Raw genomic sequence first — 13,716 nt, 5'->3', positions numbered from 1 at the left:
CATCTACTTTACGTACTCTTTTATCTCTCCCAGGATAAGTGTTCACAATAAGTCCAGTAGGCCATTCGTTTCTTTTGACCTGAGAGTCCTTTAAGAGGACAACGTCACCAATGGCTAAGTTTGGTTGATCTGCTTGCCATTTTCTTCTTGGTTGAAGGGTAGCAAGATACTCTTCTCGCCATCGTTTCCAGAATGAGTTAGCCAGACTTTGCACCTGTTTCCATTGCTTCCGGTACAAGTCTTTTGGATCGAAGTCCCCAGGAGGAATAGAAGCGGGACAGATTTTCTGAGTGAGAAGAGCCCCTGGAGTCAGTAAATCAGGTTGTTGAGGATCAGATGACACAGGTACTAATGGACGACCATTCATTATGGCTGTTACCTCTGCCATGAGCGTCACAAGTACTTCATGAGTCAGATTTGGAGAATGAACCTTCAGCATCATAGCATCCAAGATACGTCGAGCCACACCAATCATTCTTTCCCACACCCCTCCCATGTGAGAAGAGTGAGGTGGGTTAAACTTCCAAGTGCATGCCTCCTTTTTGAGGTAGGATTGAAGCTCTGGGTCTGAACTTATCTGAAGCTCCTTGCATGCTCCTACAAAGTTCGTTCCACAATCTGAACGGAAAAGTTTGGTGGGTCCTCTTATGGCCAGGAACCTTCTGAGCGCGTTTATGAAACTTGAAGTAGAGAGAGACTCCACAACCTCGATGTGAACTCCTCGTGTGACCAAACAAGTGAACATTACTGCCCATCGTTTATTTTCTACCACTCCACCTCTTGTACGACGGATGCATATGTTCCACGGTCCAAACACGTCTACTCCGACATGTGTAAAAGGAGGAGATTGGAAAAGACGATCAGCCGGAAGGTCTGCCATTTTTTGTTGTTGAACATTCCCTCTTAACCTGCGGCAGGTTGTGCATTTGTTGAGTAGATTTGAAACCAACCTTTTTCCTCCAAGGATCCACAGTCCAGCAGACCTGACGGCTCCTTCAGTGATATGTCTGCCTTGATGCGCAACCTGTTCGTGGTAGAACTGGACCAGCAAGGCAGCAATGTGATGCTTCTTCGAAATCACAATAGGCTGACTTTGTTCTTGAGTTATTTCAGCAGAAGTCACACGCCCTCCTACTCGCAGCAGACCTTCCTTGTCCAAAAACACATTGAGATTCTTCAATGGACTGTGTTTTATTATGTCCTCGCCTTTGTTCAAAGTTCTCAATTCTTCTTCAAAGGACTCACCTTGAACAGTTCGGACAATGACTAACTTTGCTTGAATTAAAGCGTCCATCTTTGCTTCATCTGAATCAGTAGCTTTTGAGATAGATCTGGCCTTTTCAATGAGCTTCGCTATAGCTTGAGTGAGGCGTTTCCAACTGGAGAATCGCTCAAACCTGTGTGACCCGAGTGAATTTGCCACGATTGTAGTTGCAAACGTAGAGACTTGTGGGCGGACTTCAATGTCCGTGGAGGGTTCAACAAGCTGAAAGTCATTCTGCTGCACAGGACACTCTCCATCTCTTTCCCTCAAGAAGTCGGGACCAGTGAACCAATTTGTAGAACTCAATAAGGAAGCTGGCACATGCCGTGTTCCATGATCGGCAGGATTAATTTCCGTGCTCACAAAGTGCCACTGACTGGGATCGGATGTTCCTGATGCGAGCAACACGGTTTGCTACGTAGACATAGAACCTTCGGCTGATGTTATTGATATAGCCTAAGACTACTCGACTGTCAGTGTAGTACTTCACATTGTGAATTTCTATGTCAAGTTGATTCAGCAACATGTCTGCTAACTCCACCGCCAGAACGGAAGCACATAACTCCAAGCGAGGTACTGTGTGGACTTGTCTAGGAGCTAATTTGGACTTGCCCATGCAGAAGCCTACGTGGACTTGACCTTCAGAATCTATGGCTCGGAGGTATGCAACCGCTGAAATAGCTGATGTAGAAGCATCCGCAAAGACACACAACTCCCTTTGACAGGTAGATTGCAGTGACGTGTGCACATACTGTCTAGGAATTTGAAGTTTCTCAAGGTCTACAAGCGAATCTTTCCAAGATTTCCATTGTGCCTCTTTTTCTGCTGGCAATTGAGTGTCCCATTCACAGTTCTCTGAGCACAATTCTCTAATGAGAGCTTTACCTTGCATGATGATGGGGGCAGCAAACCCAAGAGGATCGTACAAGCTGTTAACAGCAGAAAGGATGCCTCTTCTTGTGAACGGCTTGTCTTCTCTTGATACGAGAAAGGTGAAACAGTCATGTTGCAAGTCCCAGTTAAGCCCTAAACTTCTCTGTAAGGGCAGAGGCTCTGCACCAAGGTCAAGACTTTTCAGTTCTTTTGCACGTTCCTCAGATGGAAATGCTTCCATTACGTCTGGGTTATTGGAGGCTATTTTGTGCAAACGAATGTTAGAGTCCGCCAGCATTTCTTTGGCACTTTTCAGAGTTTGAATGGCGCTAACGTCTGAAGAAAAAGAAGCCAGTCCATCATCAACGTAAAAGTTTTTAAGGACAAACTGTTTGGCCTCTTCACTGTACTCATCCTGTGTGGCCAGCGCCGCCCTCCGGAGACCATATATAGCTATGGCAGGAGACGGGCTATTTCCAAACACGTGTACGGTCATCCTGTACTCTCTGATTGCCCTTGTGAGATCGTTACCTTCGTACCACAGGAAACGCACAAAGTCGCGGTGGTCCTCGCGAATGACAAAACAGTAGAACATTTGCTGTATGTCCGCAGTTATTGCCACAGGTTCTTTTCGGAAGCGCAAAAGGACCCCAATAAGTGTGTTGTTCATGTCTGGACCACTCAACAAAACATCGTTCAAAGACGTGTCTTTGTAAGTTGCACTAGAATCAAACACTACCCGTATCTGATCAGGTTTGCGTGGATGGTACACACCAAAAAACGGTAGGTACCAACACTCTTGATCTTTGGTGGGTGGCGGAACGGGTTCAGCATGTCCTGACTCAAACATTTTTTCCATGAAGTTCAAGAAATGTTCTTTCATTTGGGGCTTTTTGTCAAGCGCTCGACGCAGTGAGTTGAGACGTTTGACTGCTTGGTCTCGATTGTTGGGTAATCTGTGTCTATTCGTTTTGAAGGGCAGTGGTGCCACCCAGCTGTTAGACTCGTCCATGCACATTTGTTCATCCATGATCTCCAAGAAGAGTTCATCCTCGACTGACATGGCAGGTTTGTCATCATGTGGGGTTCTCTTGAACAATTTGTTGGTTAGACAGTCATTTTCATCTATGTCCATCAAGCTGCACATGTTCCCAGAATTAAATGGGCCGTCAGAGCTCAGAATCTTTTCTTTAACATGGAATGAATTGGTGCAAGAGTCCAACAGAGATGTGCGTCCATTGATCAACACTGATGTGCGGTAAACACTGAGATTGCTAGGCACATGAGCACCTCCAAGGCAAACATCACCTATTATCACCCAGCCGAGGTCGAGGCGTTGGGCGTAAGGAGCATCGTGAGGGCCGTTGTAATGTTCTCTGACCTTGTGCAGTCTTGGTATGTCCCGACCAAGGAGGACCAGTATTGAAGCATTAGGGTCCAAATCAGGAATCTTGGCTGCCAAATGCTTGAGGTGAGCGTGTTGTCTTGCAGCCTCCGGTGTGGGGATCTCAGATCGATCATCTGGGAGCATGTTGCACTCGATTAATGTGGGCAGCCGGACGCTAGTGTTGCCATCAAGAGACTCCAGAATGAACCCGTCAGCTTGGCGTGCTTTTGTCTCTCCTACGCCTGAACAAGTCTTTAGAGTGTAAATTTTGGTGTCTGTGTTAACGTTAAAGATCTCAAAGAATTCTGTTTTTGCTAAAGACCTATTGCTTTGCTCGTCTAAGACAACATAAGCTTTCACTGCCTTTTCCTTGTGCCCAACAGGATAAATGTTTACTAAGCAGATTTTGGAGCATGAGCGTGAGCTGTTACCCTTTCCACATACCTCAGTACATTTGGAGACAATGGCGCGTATAGGACATTCTGCTTCCTCCCCGCCATGCACGTTAGGAGATTCAGATCCTGGAGTTTCAGTTTTCCAGGTTGGTGGTCCAGGGTGCAGTGCGGTAACGTGTTGGTCACTTTTGCACTCATTGCAATGTACACTTGCGTCGCAATCTTTTGCCATGTGGTTGACGGAGGAACAGCACTTGTAACAAATGGCCAATTCTTTCAGAATGACTTTCCTCTGATCCAAAGTCTTTGCTCTGAAACCACGACACTTGCGAAGGGAATGTGGTTTATTGTGGAGCGGGCACAGTTTATCCGGGTCAACCACCTTTTGGTCAGAGGATTCACGATTGCCTTTTGGAGCAAGTATTTCAGTTTTTCGAACAGATACTGCGGTTTTGAAATTGGGCTTGATCATTCTTTCAGGCCTACAAACACTTGGACCACTGGTAGAAAGCAAGGGAGCAAAGCTTGGGTCATTTAAAGTTTTAGCTTTGTCGCACACAAACTTCACGAAAACAGGAAATGGCGGGTATGAAGCATGGTGTTGCTCTTTATAGTAGGATGCTGTGGTAATCCATTTTTCTTGAAGGTGAAATGGGAGTTTCTGAACAATGGGTGTGATGCCCCGGGACGTGTCTAGGTAACTCAGACCAGGCAGGAATCCATCTACCCGGGCAGCATCAAGCTCTGAGATGAGATCACCTAACTCCCTTAACTTGCCGTTTTCTCTGTTTGCGATTTTGGGAAAATCTTCCAACTTTTTCAGGAGAGCATTCTCGATCGCTTCAGGGGACCCATAGATGTCTTCCAGTCTTTGCCATACCATTTTTACACCAGCTGCGGCATCGTAAGTGTGCACAGCCCTTAATCGTTTGGCTTGGTCTGATGATTTGGGGCCTAACCACTTGCAGAGGAGATCTAACTCTTCTTTTGGGGATAAATAGAGACCTGCTGTAGCGTTCAAAAAGGATGCCTTCCAAGCCCAATAATTTTCAGGCTTATCATCAAACGTCAGGAGCCCTGAGCTGACCAACTCTCTGCGCACCAAATATTTGGCTAAGTCCGATGTGGCTGGGGAATTGGACTCGTTTGCACTGGGTACAGGGCGAGGTGACGTCAGCCTAGGCTGCAAAGGAACTGACTGGTTCATTAGATGTTGCTGAAATCTGTGGTCTGTAGTAGCTGGGGTAGGATACTGTGAGTGGGACGTGAAAAGGGCATTTTTGAACGAGCTTTGGGCATAAGGATGAGTTGCTCCGCTGCTGATGTCATACTGTGGAGAGTGCGTCACTGGTAGCTCTTGAAACCCATATTCACTAATCTCGCTGTTTGATATGTTATGCTCTTTATCTTTATGTTGCTCAATATCGCCGCTGTATTTCACTCGCTGAGCTGCTGGAAGTGTCACTGTGCTAGCTTGAGGGTAATTAGAGCGATAAATAGTCTGCGGAGGTGGAGCTGGTATGGAGTCAACTACTTTGTCGCTGCTTTCTAGAAACCAGGGTTCTCCACCTTCTTCCCCAGCGGCTGCTTCCAGGACCTCTGCTTCGGCGTTGGCAGCAGCAGCTGCACTCTGTAGACGCAATTTGAGGAGGTCAGCGCTGAGCTCTGCTTTCTTTTTTGTAGCCTCAGCCTTGATGTGGGCCTTTTCTTTTAACACCTCTGCTTCTCGTTCAGCGTATGATGCCTTTGCTTGAGCGGCTGCTGCTTTAGCACGTGCTCTAGCAGCCAAAACGCTTGCATTAGACCACTGACTGGTGTGTGACCGCTGACTGGCGTGTGACCGCTGACTGGCGTGTGACCGCTGACTGGCACGTGAGTTGTTGGAACTGTTCGAGCTCGTTTCCCACAAGTCACCAACGTTGCTGGCTGAACTTTGGCGATCAGAGACAGCAGTGTAGTCTTCCGTGTCGACTTTTGGCTGACTTTCCATGTGTCTTTTTACTATTCTGCCTTCACTAGTGTGCATAAACTAGCTTTACAGATAGCTAACAGTTTCCAATAAAGTACCAGAAGCTTCTTGCTGTATTGTGGTGTTTTACTGAAAGGACTGTAAAACTGTAACATACAAAAACAAAGAAAAGCATATTACAATCTCAATATGAAGAATATACAATACAAAAATAAATATGTAGTCTAGAAATAACTAAACTTTCAAATCACGATTGTATGGCAAACAAATAGCACAATGCTAATTTACATAGAAAATGCCATAGAGAAGCTAACGCTATTAGCGTCACATATTTCCTTACAAATTACAAACAGAAAAATGCTAAAATGTTTAAAAAAAGATTACAAAAGTAGGCTAAGATCTCTAAGAAACAAATACTTACAGACAGATATTCGTCAGAGACCAAAATGACAGTTCAGAAACTTTAACACTCTGGAGATCGACTTGCAGGGGAAATGTTATGAGAACAACTGAGCTACGGAAACTCTGAGTGGACAAAACACAAGAAACTCAAAACCCAAATACCTCTTCTCACAATGGGCAGTACACTCGTGTTTCTGTTGTTGTCACGGTGGACAGTTCCTCTGCTTCCTTTTAGTCTCGTGTTTATGTTGTATGAATGCACGTGCGTGAGGGGCGTGTCTGTATGCCATTACCTGATCTGCTCCAGCTGCTCATCATCTCATCACAAGCTGCAGTTGATCACCACCACACTATATATACTCACCTCTGTTCTCTCATCTTTGTCAGATCGTTGTTTGGTGTTTGATGTGTCCGTGTCTCGGTCCCGTGTTCCTGATCGTCTCAAGTTTCATGGAGTTCGATCGTGCTTGGAGTATGTTCTTCGTCACCTGTGGATTCGTCTCACTGTCTGTCTTCACTTCATCGGGTTGACCATCGAAGTCACTGTGTCACTGTGCGCTTCAGGCTTACTGCATTGGACTGAGTTTACAATAAATACTGTATTCACTCGCTATTGCTTCATTGCTTGTGATATATTGCACCATGACAGAACGATCTGACAGTCAAATGGGAGCAGCGAGTGCATCAGCTTCGTACATCGAGGAATTTGTACATCACAGCATTCAAAGAAGCATCCAAGCATCCATCACAGCATCCAAGAGAAGGAGATCGGCGACACGAGTCGCGCAGTTCAAGCCTTGGTGACGCAGGTGTCCGAGCTCACCCAGCAGATCCAGCGCCTACGTGTTCCCACTGCGCCCACCACACCAGCCATTCCTCTCGCACCATCTGGAAGCCCCTCCCAGTCAGAGCCCTGGTTACCAGTTCCAGAGGCATATTCTGATGAGCCCTCATATTGCAGAGCATTGTTCTGCAATGTGAGCACCCGATGTTCTATGCATTTTGCCTTACAGCCACGCACTTTTTTTAACGAACAAACGAAGGTCGCGTTTGTGCTGACACTGTTGACTGGGAGAGCGGCACTCTGGGGAACGGCGGTGTGGGAGAACCAGAACCCATGCTGTGCCTCGTTCCAGACCCTATCAGACGAGATGAAGAAGGTCTTCGACCGAGCAGTGTCAGGAAGAGAGACGGCCAGGACGTTGGCTGAGCTCCGTCAGGGAGGACGTTCTGCGTCAGATTTCTCGATGGAGTTCAGTACCCTGGCGGCGGAGTGTGGCTGGAACGAGGAGGCGCAGTGGGACATGTTCCTGCATGGGCTGGCTGACCATGTCCAGAAGGAGATCTATGCCCTGGATCTTCCCACCACTCTCAACGGGTTGATCAACCTTGCCCTGCGGGTGGACATACAACTGTCCGGTAAAAGGCCAAGCCCGATAGTAAACGTGAGGCTACTGTCGGATGGGATCTCCGCCAGGAAGACCTCATCAGCTACATCTACCTCCACCCTCCTCTCGGTAAGACTGAGATGGTCAACTAATCAGCACGACTGTTTTGCACTGCTGGACTCCGGGGCGGAAGGTAATTTTATGGATTCTAATTTTGCACGCACCTTTCAGATTCCCCTCCGACCCCTCATTCACCGGATTTCAGTTCATGCATTAAACGGTCAAGAACTTCCCACCATCTCACACAGTACTGAAGAAATCACACTCATCACCTCTGGCAACCATCCCGAGACTATTTCTCTTCTTATTCTGGACTCACCCTTGGCACCTGTCGTTCTCGGACATCCTTGGCTGATCAAACACAACCCCTGTGTGGACTGGATTCATAAAGCTGTGCTGGAGTGGAATAAGGAATGTCATAAGTCTTGTCTCGTGTCTGCTTGTTCGTCTGTACCTGTTTCTGTGTTGCAGGAGGAAGCAGGGGATTTGTCTTACATGCCCGCGGAGTATCTGGATCTGAAGGAAGTGTTCAGTAAGTCTCGTGCTGCTTCTCTCCCTCCGCATCGTCCCTATGACTGTGCTATAGATTTACTGCCAGGTAAGTCTCCGCCTAAAGGCAAGTTATATTCACTTTCAATTCCTGAAAGAGAGGCTATGGAGAAATATATTTCTGATTCTCTAGCAGCCAAGTTCATTCACCCTTCCTCTTTTCCAGCGGGGGCGGGGTTCTTTTTTGTGGGGAAGAAAGATGGATCGTTGTGACCTTGCATTGATTACCGTGGGTTGAATAACATCACAGTAAAGAATACTTATCCTTTGCCGTTGATGTCTTCAGCCTTCGAGAGGTTGCAGGGAGCATCTATCTTCACAAAATAGGATTTACGTAACGCTTATCATTTGGTTCGCATCAGGGAGGGAGATGAATGGAAAACTGCTTTTAACACCCCTAGGGGGCACTTTGAATATTTGGTCATGCTGTTCGGTCTGTCCAACTCCCCAGCAGTTTTCCAGGCACTGGTCAATGACGTGCTGCGAGACATGATCGATCAATTCATATATGTCTACCTGGATGACATATTGATTTTTTCTTCGTCTCTCCAGGAGCATGTGCAGCACGTCCGTCGAGTGCTTCAGAGGCTGCTAGAGAATGGGCTTTTTGTCAAGGTGGAGAAATGCGATTTTCATGCACAGTCTGTTCCCTTTTTAGGATACATCGTGTCGTCCGAGGGGATGCGAATGGACCCTGAGAAGATCAAGGCTGTGGTTGATTGGCCAAGTCCAGATTCCCGCAAGGCCCTGTTGAGGTTTCTGGGGTTCGCCAATTTTTACCGGCGTTTCATTCCCAATTTCAGCCAGCTTGTCGCACCTCTGACTGCCTTGACCTCCCCTCGAACTGCGTTCAGGTGGACCGACTCAGCCGAAGCTGTGTTCGTTAAACTGAAGAGCCGCTTCATTTCCCAGCTCTCTGATAGCCCCTGATTCATCACGTCAGTTCGTGGTGGAGGTCGACGCATGGGAGTAGGAGCGGTGTTATCCCAGCATTCACCTGCGGACAACAGGATGCATCCTTGCGCGTTTTTTTCACATCGATTATCCCCAGCCGAACGCAATTATGACATTGGTAACAGAGAGTTGTTGGCAGTCAAGCTGGCGTTGGAAGAGTGGCGTCACTGGTTAGAAGGGTCGGGGGTACCTTTTATCGTCTGGACTGATCATAAGAATCTCGAATACATCAGAACTGCCAAAAGATTGATCTCCAGGCAGGCTCGGTGGGCACTTTTTTTCGGTCGCTTTGATTTCACTCTCTCTTACCGTCTAGGTTCTAAGAACATTAAACCAGACTCTTTATCTCGCATATTTGATTTTTCCGATCACCCGTCAACTCCCGAGTGTATTTAACCCGAAACCATATTTGTTTCAACACTCACATGGGAGATCGAAGCGAAGGTCAAGAGAGCCTTAGAAGGGGTAACGCCTCCGCCCGGTTGCCCACCGAACCGTTTGTTTGTGCCGACGTTATTCAGTGGGGTCACAGTTCCAACATAATTTGTCATCCAGGAGTTAATCGCACTGGTTTTTCAGTCAGACAAAGGTTTTGGTGGCCACGTATGGCTCGCGACATTCACGATTTTGTTTTGGCTTGCTCAGTTTGTGCTATTGATAAGTCTTCCAATCAATCTCCTGATGGGTTACAGTCCCGGTTCCCCCACCGCCGCGACTCGTAGATGGGGACCATCCTATTCGGTCAATCGCATTCTGGATTCTAGACGGAGGGAACGCGGGTTCCAGTACTTGGTGGACTGGGAAGGTTACGGTCCGGAGGAGAGAAGTTGGGTTCCTGCTAGAGACATTCTGGATCACTCTCTTATCGATGATTACAATCGACAGGTAAGGGAGTCTGAGAACGCCAGGAGGCGTTCTCTTAGGAGGAGGGGTACTGTCACGGTGGACAGTTCCTCTGCTTCCTTTTAGTCTCGTGTTTATGTTGTTGTATGAATGCACGTGCGTGAGGGGTGTGTCTGTATGGCATTACCTGATCCGCTCCAGATCTCCTGATCTGCTCATCATCTCATCACCAGCTGCAGTTGATCACCACCACACTATATCTATATATACTCACCTCTGTTCTCTCATGTCAGATCATTGTTTGGTGTATCCGTGTCTGGGTCCCGTGTTCCTAATCGTCTCAAGTTTCGTGGAGTTCGATTGTGCTTGGAGTTTATGTTCTTCGTCACCTGTGGATTCGTCTCACCGCCTGTCTTCACTTCATCGGGTTGACCACAAAGTCCCTGTGTCACCGTGCGCCATTGGACTGAGTTTACAATAAATACTGTATTCACTTGCTATTGCTTCCTGTGATATATTGCACCATGACAGTTGTTGTGTGTGTGCGCTGATTAGATGGGCATGCCCGCTCATAAGTGCTCATCAGCCATCGACTCAATTCTATCACCAGTTGCAGCTGATCTCATCATGTGTACATATAATCATCACCTTCTCATCTTCCTTGTCAGACTGTTGTTTGTGGTTTCCCCGGTGTGTGTATTTCCAGTTGCGTTCGAGTCTTGTGCCTTCCCTGGTCCGGTTCTTGTTTCTGTGGATTACTCTGGATATAATTTTGTCATTGTACTCACTTCACCGCACTCTGCACCTTATTCGTCTGACCATCGGAGTCCCTGCGCTACCTGTCTGTCTGTTTTTGGACTTCCTCTCTGTCTTATTCAAGTAAACTCTTGAATCAGGGATTAAAGTGAAAAAAAATCTTCTGACTGAAATATTCAAGTCATATTCCTGTAACTTTATTTAAATAGTAGAGACCAATAGCGTTTTAAGGGGAGATGTTTAAAACCGATCTAATATTGCCAGTTTGTGTAATTTAAAAGCTATTTTAATCTATGAAAAACAATTACTTATCTTGACAAATAATCAACCATATACATAACTTTTCAGTGCATGTTTTTATTTATCTTATGAGACCAAACAATGCTAAACTATATTAATATATAGTTTGTGCCATGGCAAATTGTTTTGGCTGAGGGCAAAGTGAAGTTTTATAACTTTATTATGTAGGCTATTTAACTTTAACTTTGTAGCCTATTAGAGAGCTGACTTATGTTTAACTGAATTGTTTGCTTTATTTCTCATTGTATAACTTATTATAGCCTACCTATTAGGCTACTTATACTTTTGAACGGGATATTAGCATTAAAACTGACATTTAACAAAAAAGAGACATGGTTGTGTAATTTTATATATTCTAAAATATATAAAATATTATATTACTATGCATTCTCTTCACTGTATGTGTGTGCATAATACAATAAAATGATACAACCCTGTCTCTTTGTTAAATGTCAGTTTTAATGATAAATAATGTTTCATATTTTTAAAATGAAAACAAAAAGAATCAGGTTTGTGTTTTAGCTATATTTCGTGTTGTTATAAATATATGATAATCAATGTGCGTTGCCTGAACCACATTTATGTGGCCATTTATATGTTTATGATAATAATTATGTTCATTTATAAATGAAAAGAGGCACAGTGGTGTTGATGAAAAAAGGCAGAGTTGATAACCGGAGTAGCCGCGTGCTGAGTGACGCGATCAAGAACGCGCTGTTAGCAGCGTCCTCTCGTCTTCGGGAGTTTGTTCTCCCGAGTCGAACTTGGCAAGTCCGAACTTCCAAGGACGCAAGTTCGAAGTTTGCGTACTTGGTATTCAGAAACGACCAATATTGACCCGCGTTCTGTTTTCTATCATGGGACCGCAGCAAACGAGCTGTGGCCTCGCCTGACAAGACTGAGTGAACAGGGTCCAGGGAGCAGTTTTTCCGTGAGCGGGAATTGAAAAACCGGAGTGGACCATGAGCAAAGTGATTAAAGAATGCTTAGAGTGGAGAGAGGAACGTGCTTTCGCTCCACTCCAGGCTTTATCACATCCCCCCTCAGCAGGGTGAATACGCATCATCTTTCCTTAATTTAAGACCTATTCAAACTAAAATTAAGACATTTATCACACTGTTTGCAAAATGAAAGCCTATGTACGGCTTTAAAATTATGAAAAGTTAATTTAAGACATAAGGACAGACGGGAACCCTGCAATTGACGGATATCCGTCATAGACTTGCTGCAATTAACGGAAATCTGTCGTAGTGACGGAGAACTTTAATCCCTGTTGAATTGAAACTTATTCAATAAAAGAGTTTACTTGCACTTTCTTTCGTCGTTCAATCATGACAGAACAAGCATGGAACCAGAGGGAGACTCCTCAAGCTCATTGGATGCCTTCTTAAGTAGCAGCATACAGAGAATGGACACTCAGGAAAAGCATCTCAATGATACTGATCGTGCTGTCCAGGTTTTAGTGGCGCAGGTGTCTGGGCTCACCCAACAGATTTAACATCTTTGTTTTCCCACCGTGTCACCCGCACCGCCAATTCCCCCACCGCCACCAGCGGACCCATCCCAGTCTGAGCCTCGTCTGCCGGTCCCCGAGTCTTATTCAGGTGAATCCAACTACTGTCGAGCGTTCTTAACCAGACGTTCAATGCATTTCTCTCTCCAACCCAGAACTTTTCAAGAGGACCAAACCAAGGTCGTGTTTGTGCCGACTCTTCTGACTGGGAAAGCGGCACTATGGGAAACGGCGGTGTGGGAAAACCAAGACGAATGCTGTTGCTCGTTCCAGTGGCTCTCTGACGAGATGCGGCGGGTCTTTGAACGGGCTGTGACGGGTAGAGAAGCTGCTACGGTGCTGGCTGAATTACGTCAAAGAGAGAGGTCCGTATCTGACTTTTCGATTGGATTTCAAACCCTGGCAAGCTTAGAGCCAATGGAACGAGGACAAGACCTCATCTACATCTACCTTCCTTCCGGTAAGACTCCGATGGTCAACTCACCTCCACGACTGTCAGGCCCTACTGGATAGAGGGTCGGAAGGTAATTTCATGGACCACTCATTTGCACGAAGATTCCCCTCCGACCCCTTTCACACCAGATTGATGTACATGCCCTCAATGGTCAAAGACTCCCCACCATTTCACTGATCACTGAAAACATCACCCTCATCACATCTGGCAATCATACTGAAACTATCTGCTTTTACATTCTGGACATTCCTCTTGCACCCATCGTTCTTGCTCATCCATGGCTCACCCGTCACAACCTCAAAATAGACTGGCGGCTGAAGTCTGTGGCGGCGTGGATCAGTTTTTGTCATAAGTCCTGTCTTTTGTCTGCCTGTCCATCTGTTTCTGTTCCAATGTTTCAGGAGAAGACAGTGGATTTATCTAACGTATCGGGACCTGAAGGAGGTGTTCAGTAAGTCTCGGGCTGATCTTCTTCCAACGTGACCTGACACACAAGGCCTACATCAAACAAAAGATAACTTCAAAGAAAGGTTTGAAAACATCCACAGTGTCAAACTCCACCAGCCAAGCCTTGCACTGGAAGATGCCCAGTGGCATGACAACTCCACA

General features: G+C 46.1%; 1 protein-coding gene across 1 annotated transcript; it reads right to left on the bottom strand.

Moving 5' to 3' along the window:
- Nucleotides 1–1,610: 1,610 nt before the first annotated feature.
- On the bottom strand, nt 1,611–6,470 carry LOC148981388 (uncharacterized). Its single transcript, XM_089131679.1, has 2 exons — nt 6,310–6,470; nt 1,611–6,034 (listed from the first exon to the last, which is right to left on the bottom strand). Exon 2 carries the CDS (start codon nt 5,943–5,945, stop codon nt 1,611–1,613), a length of 4,335 nt encoding a protein of 1,444 aa, XP_088987805.1. The 5' UTR covers nt 5,946–6,034; nt 6,310–6,470.
- Nucleotides 6,471–13,716: the final 7,246 nt, after the last annotated feature.

The sequence above is a fragment of the Pimephales promelas genome, chromosome 5 (assembly GCF_988280905.1).
Source record: "Pimephales promelas chromosome 5, fPimPro1.hap1.1, whole genome shotgun sequence".
NCBI classification, from domain to species: domain Eukaryota; kingdom Metazoa; phylum Chordata; class Actinopteri; order Cypriniformes; family Leuciscidae; genus Pimephales; species Pimephales promelas.
The sequence above is the reverse complement of the archived record's forward strand: the minus strand, read 5'-3'. Positions and strand labels throughout refer to the sequence as shown.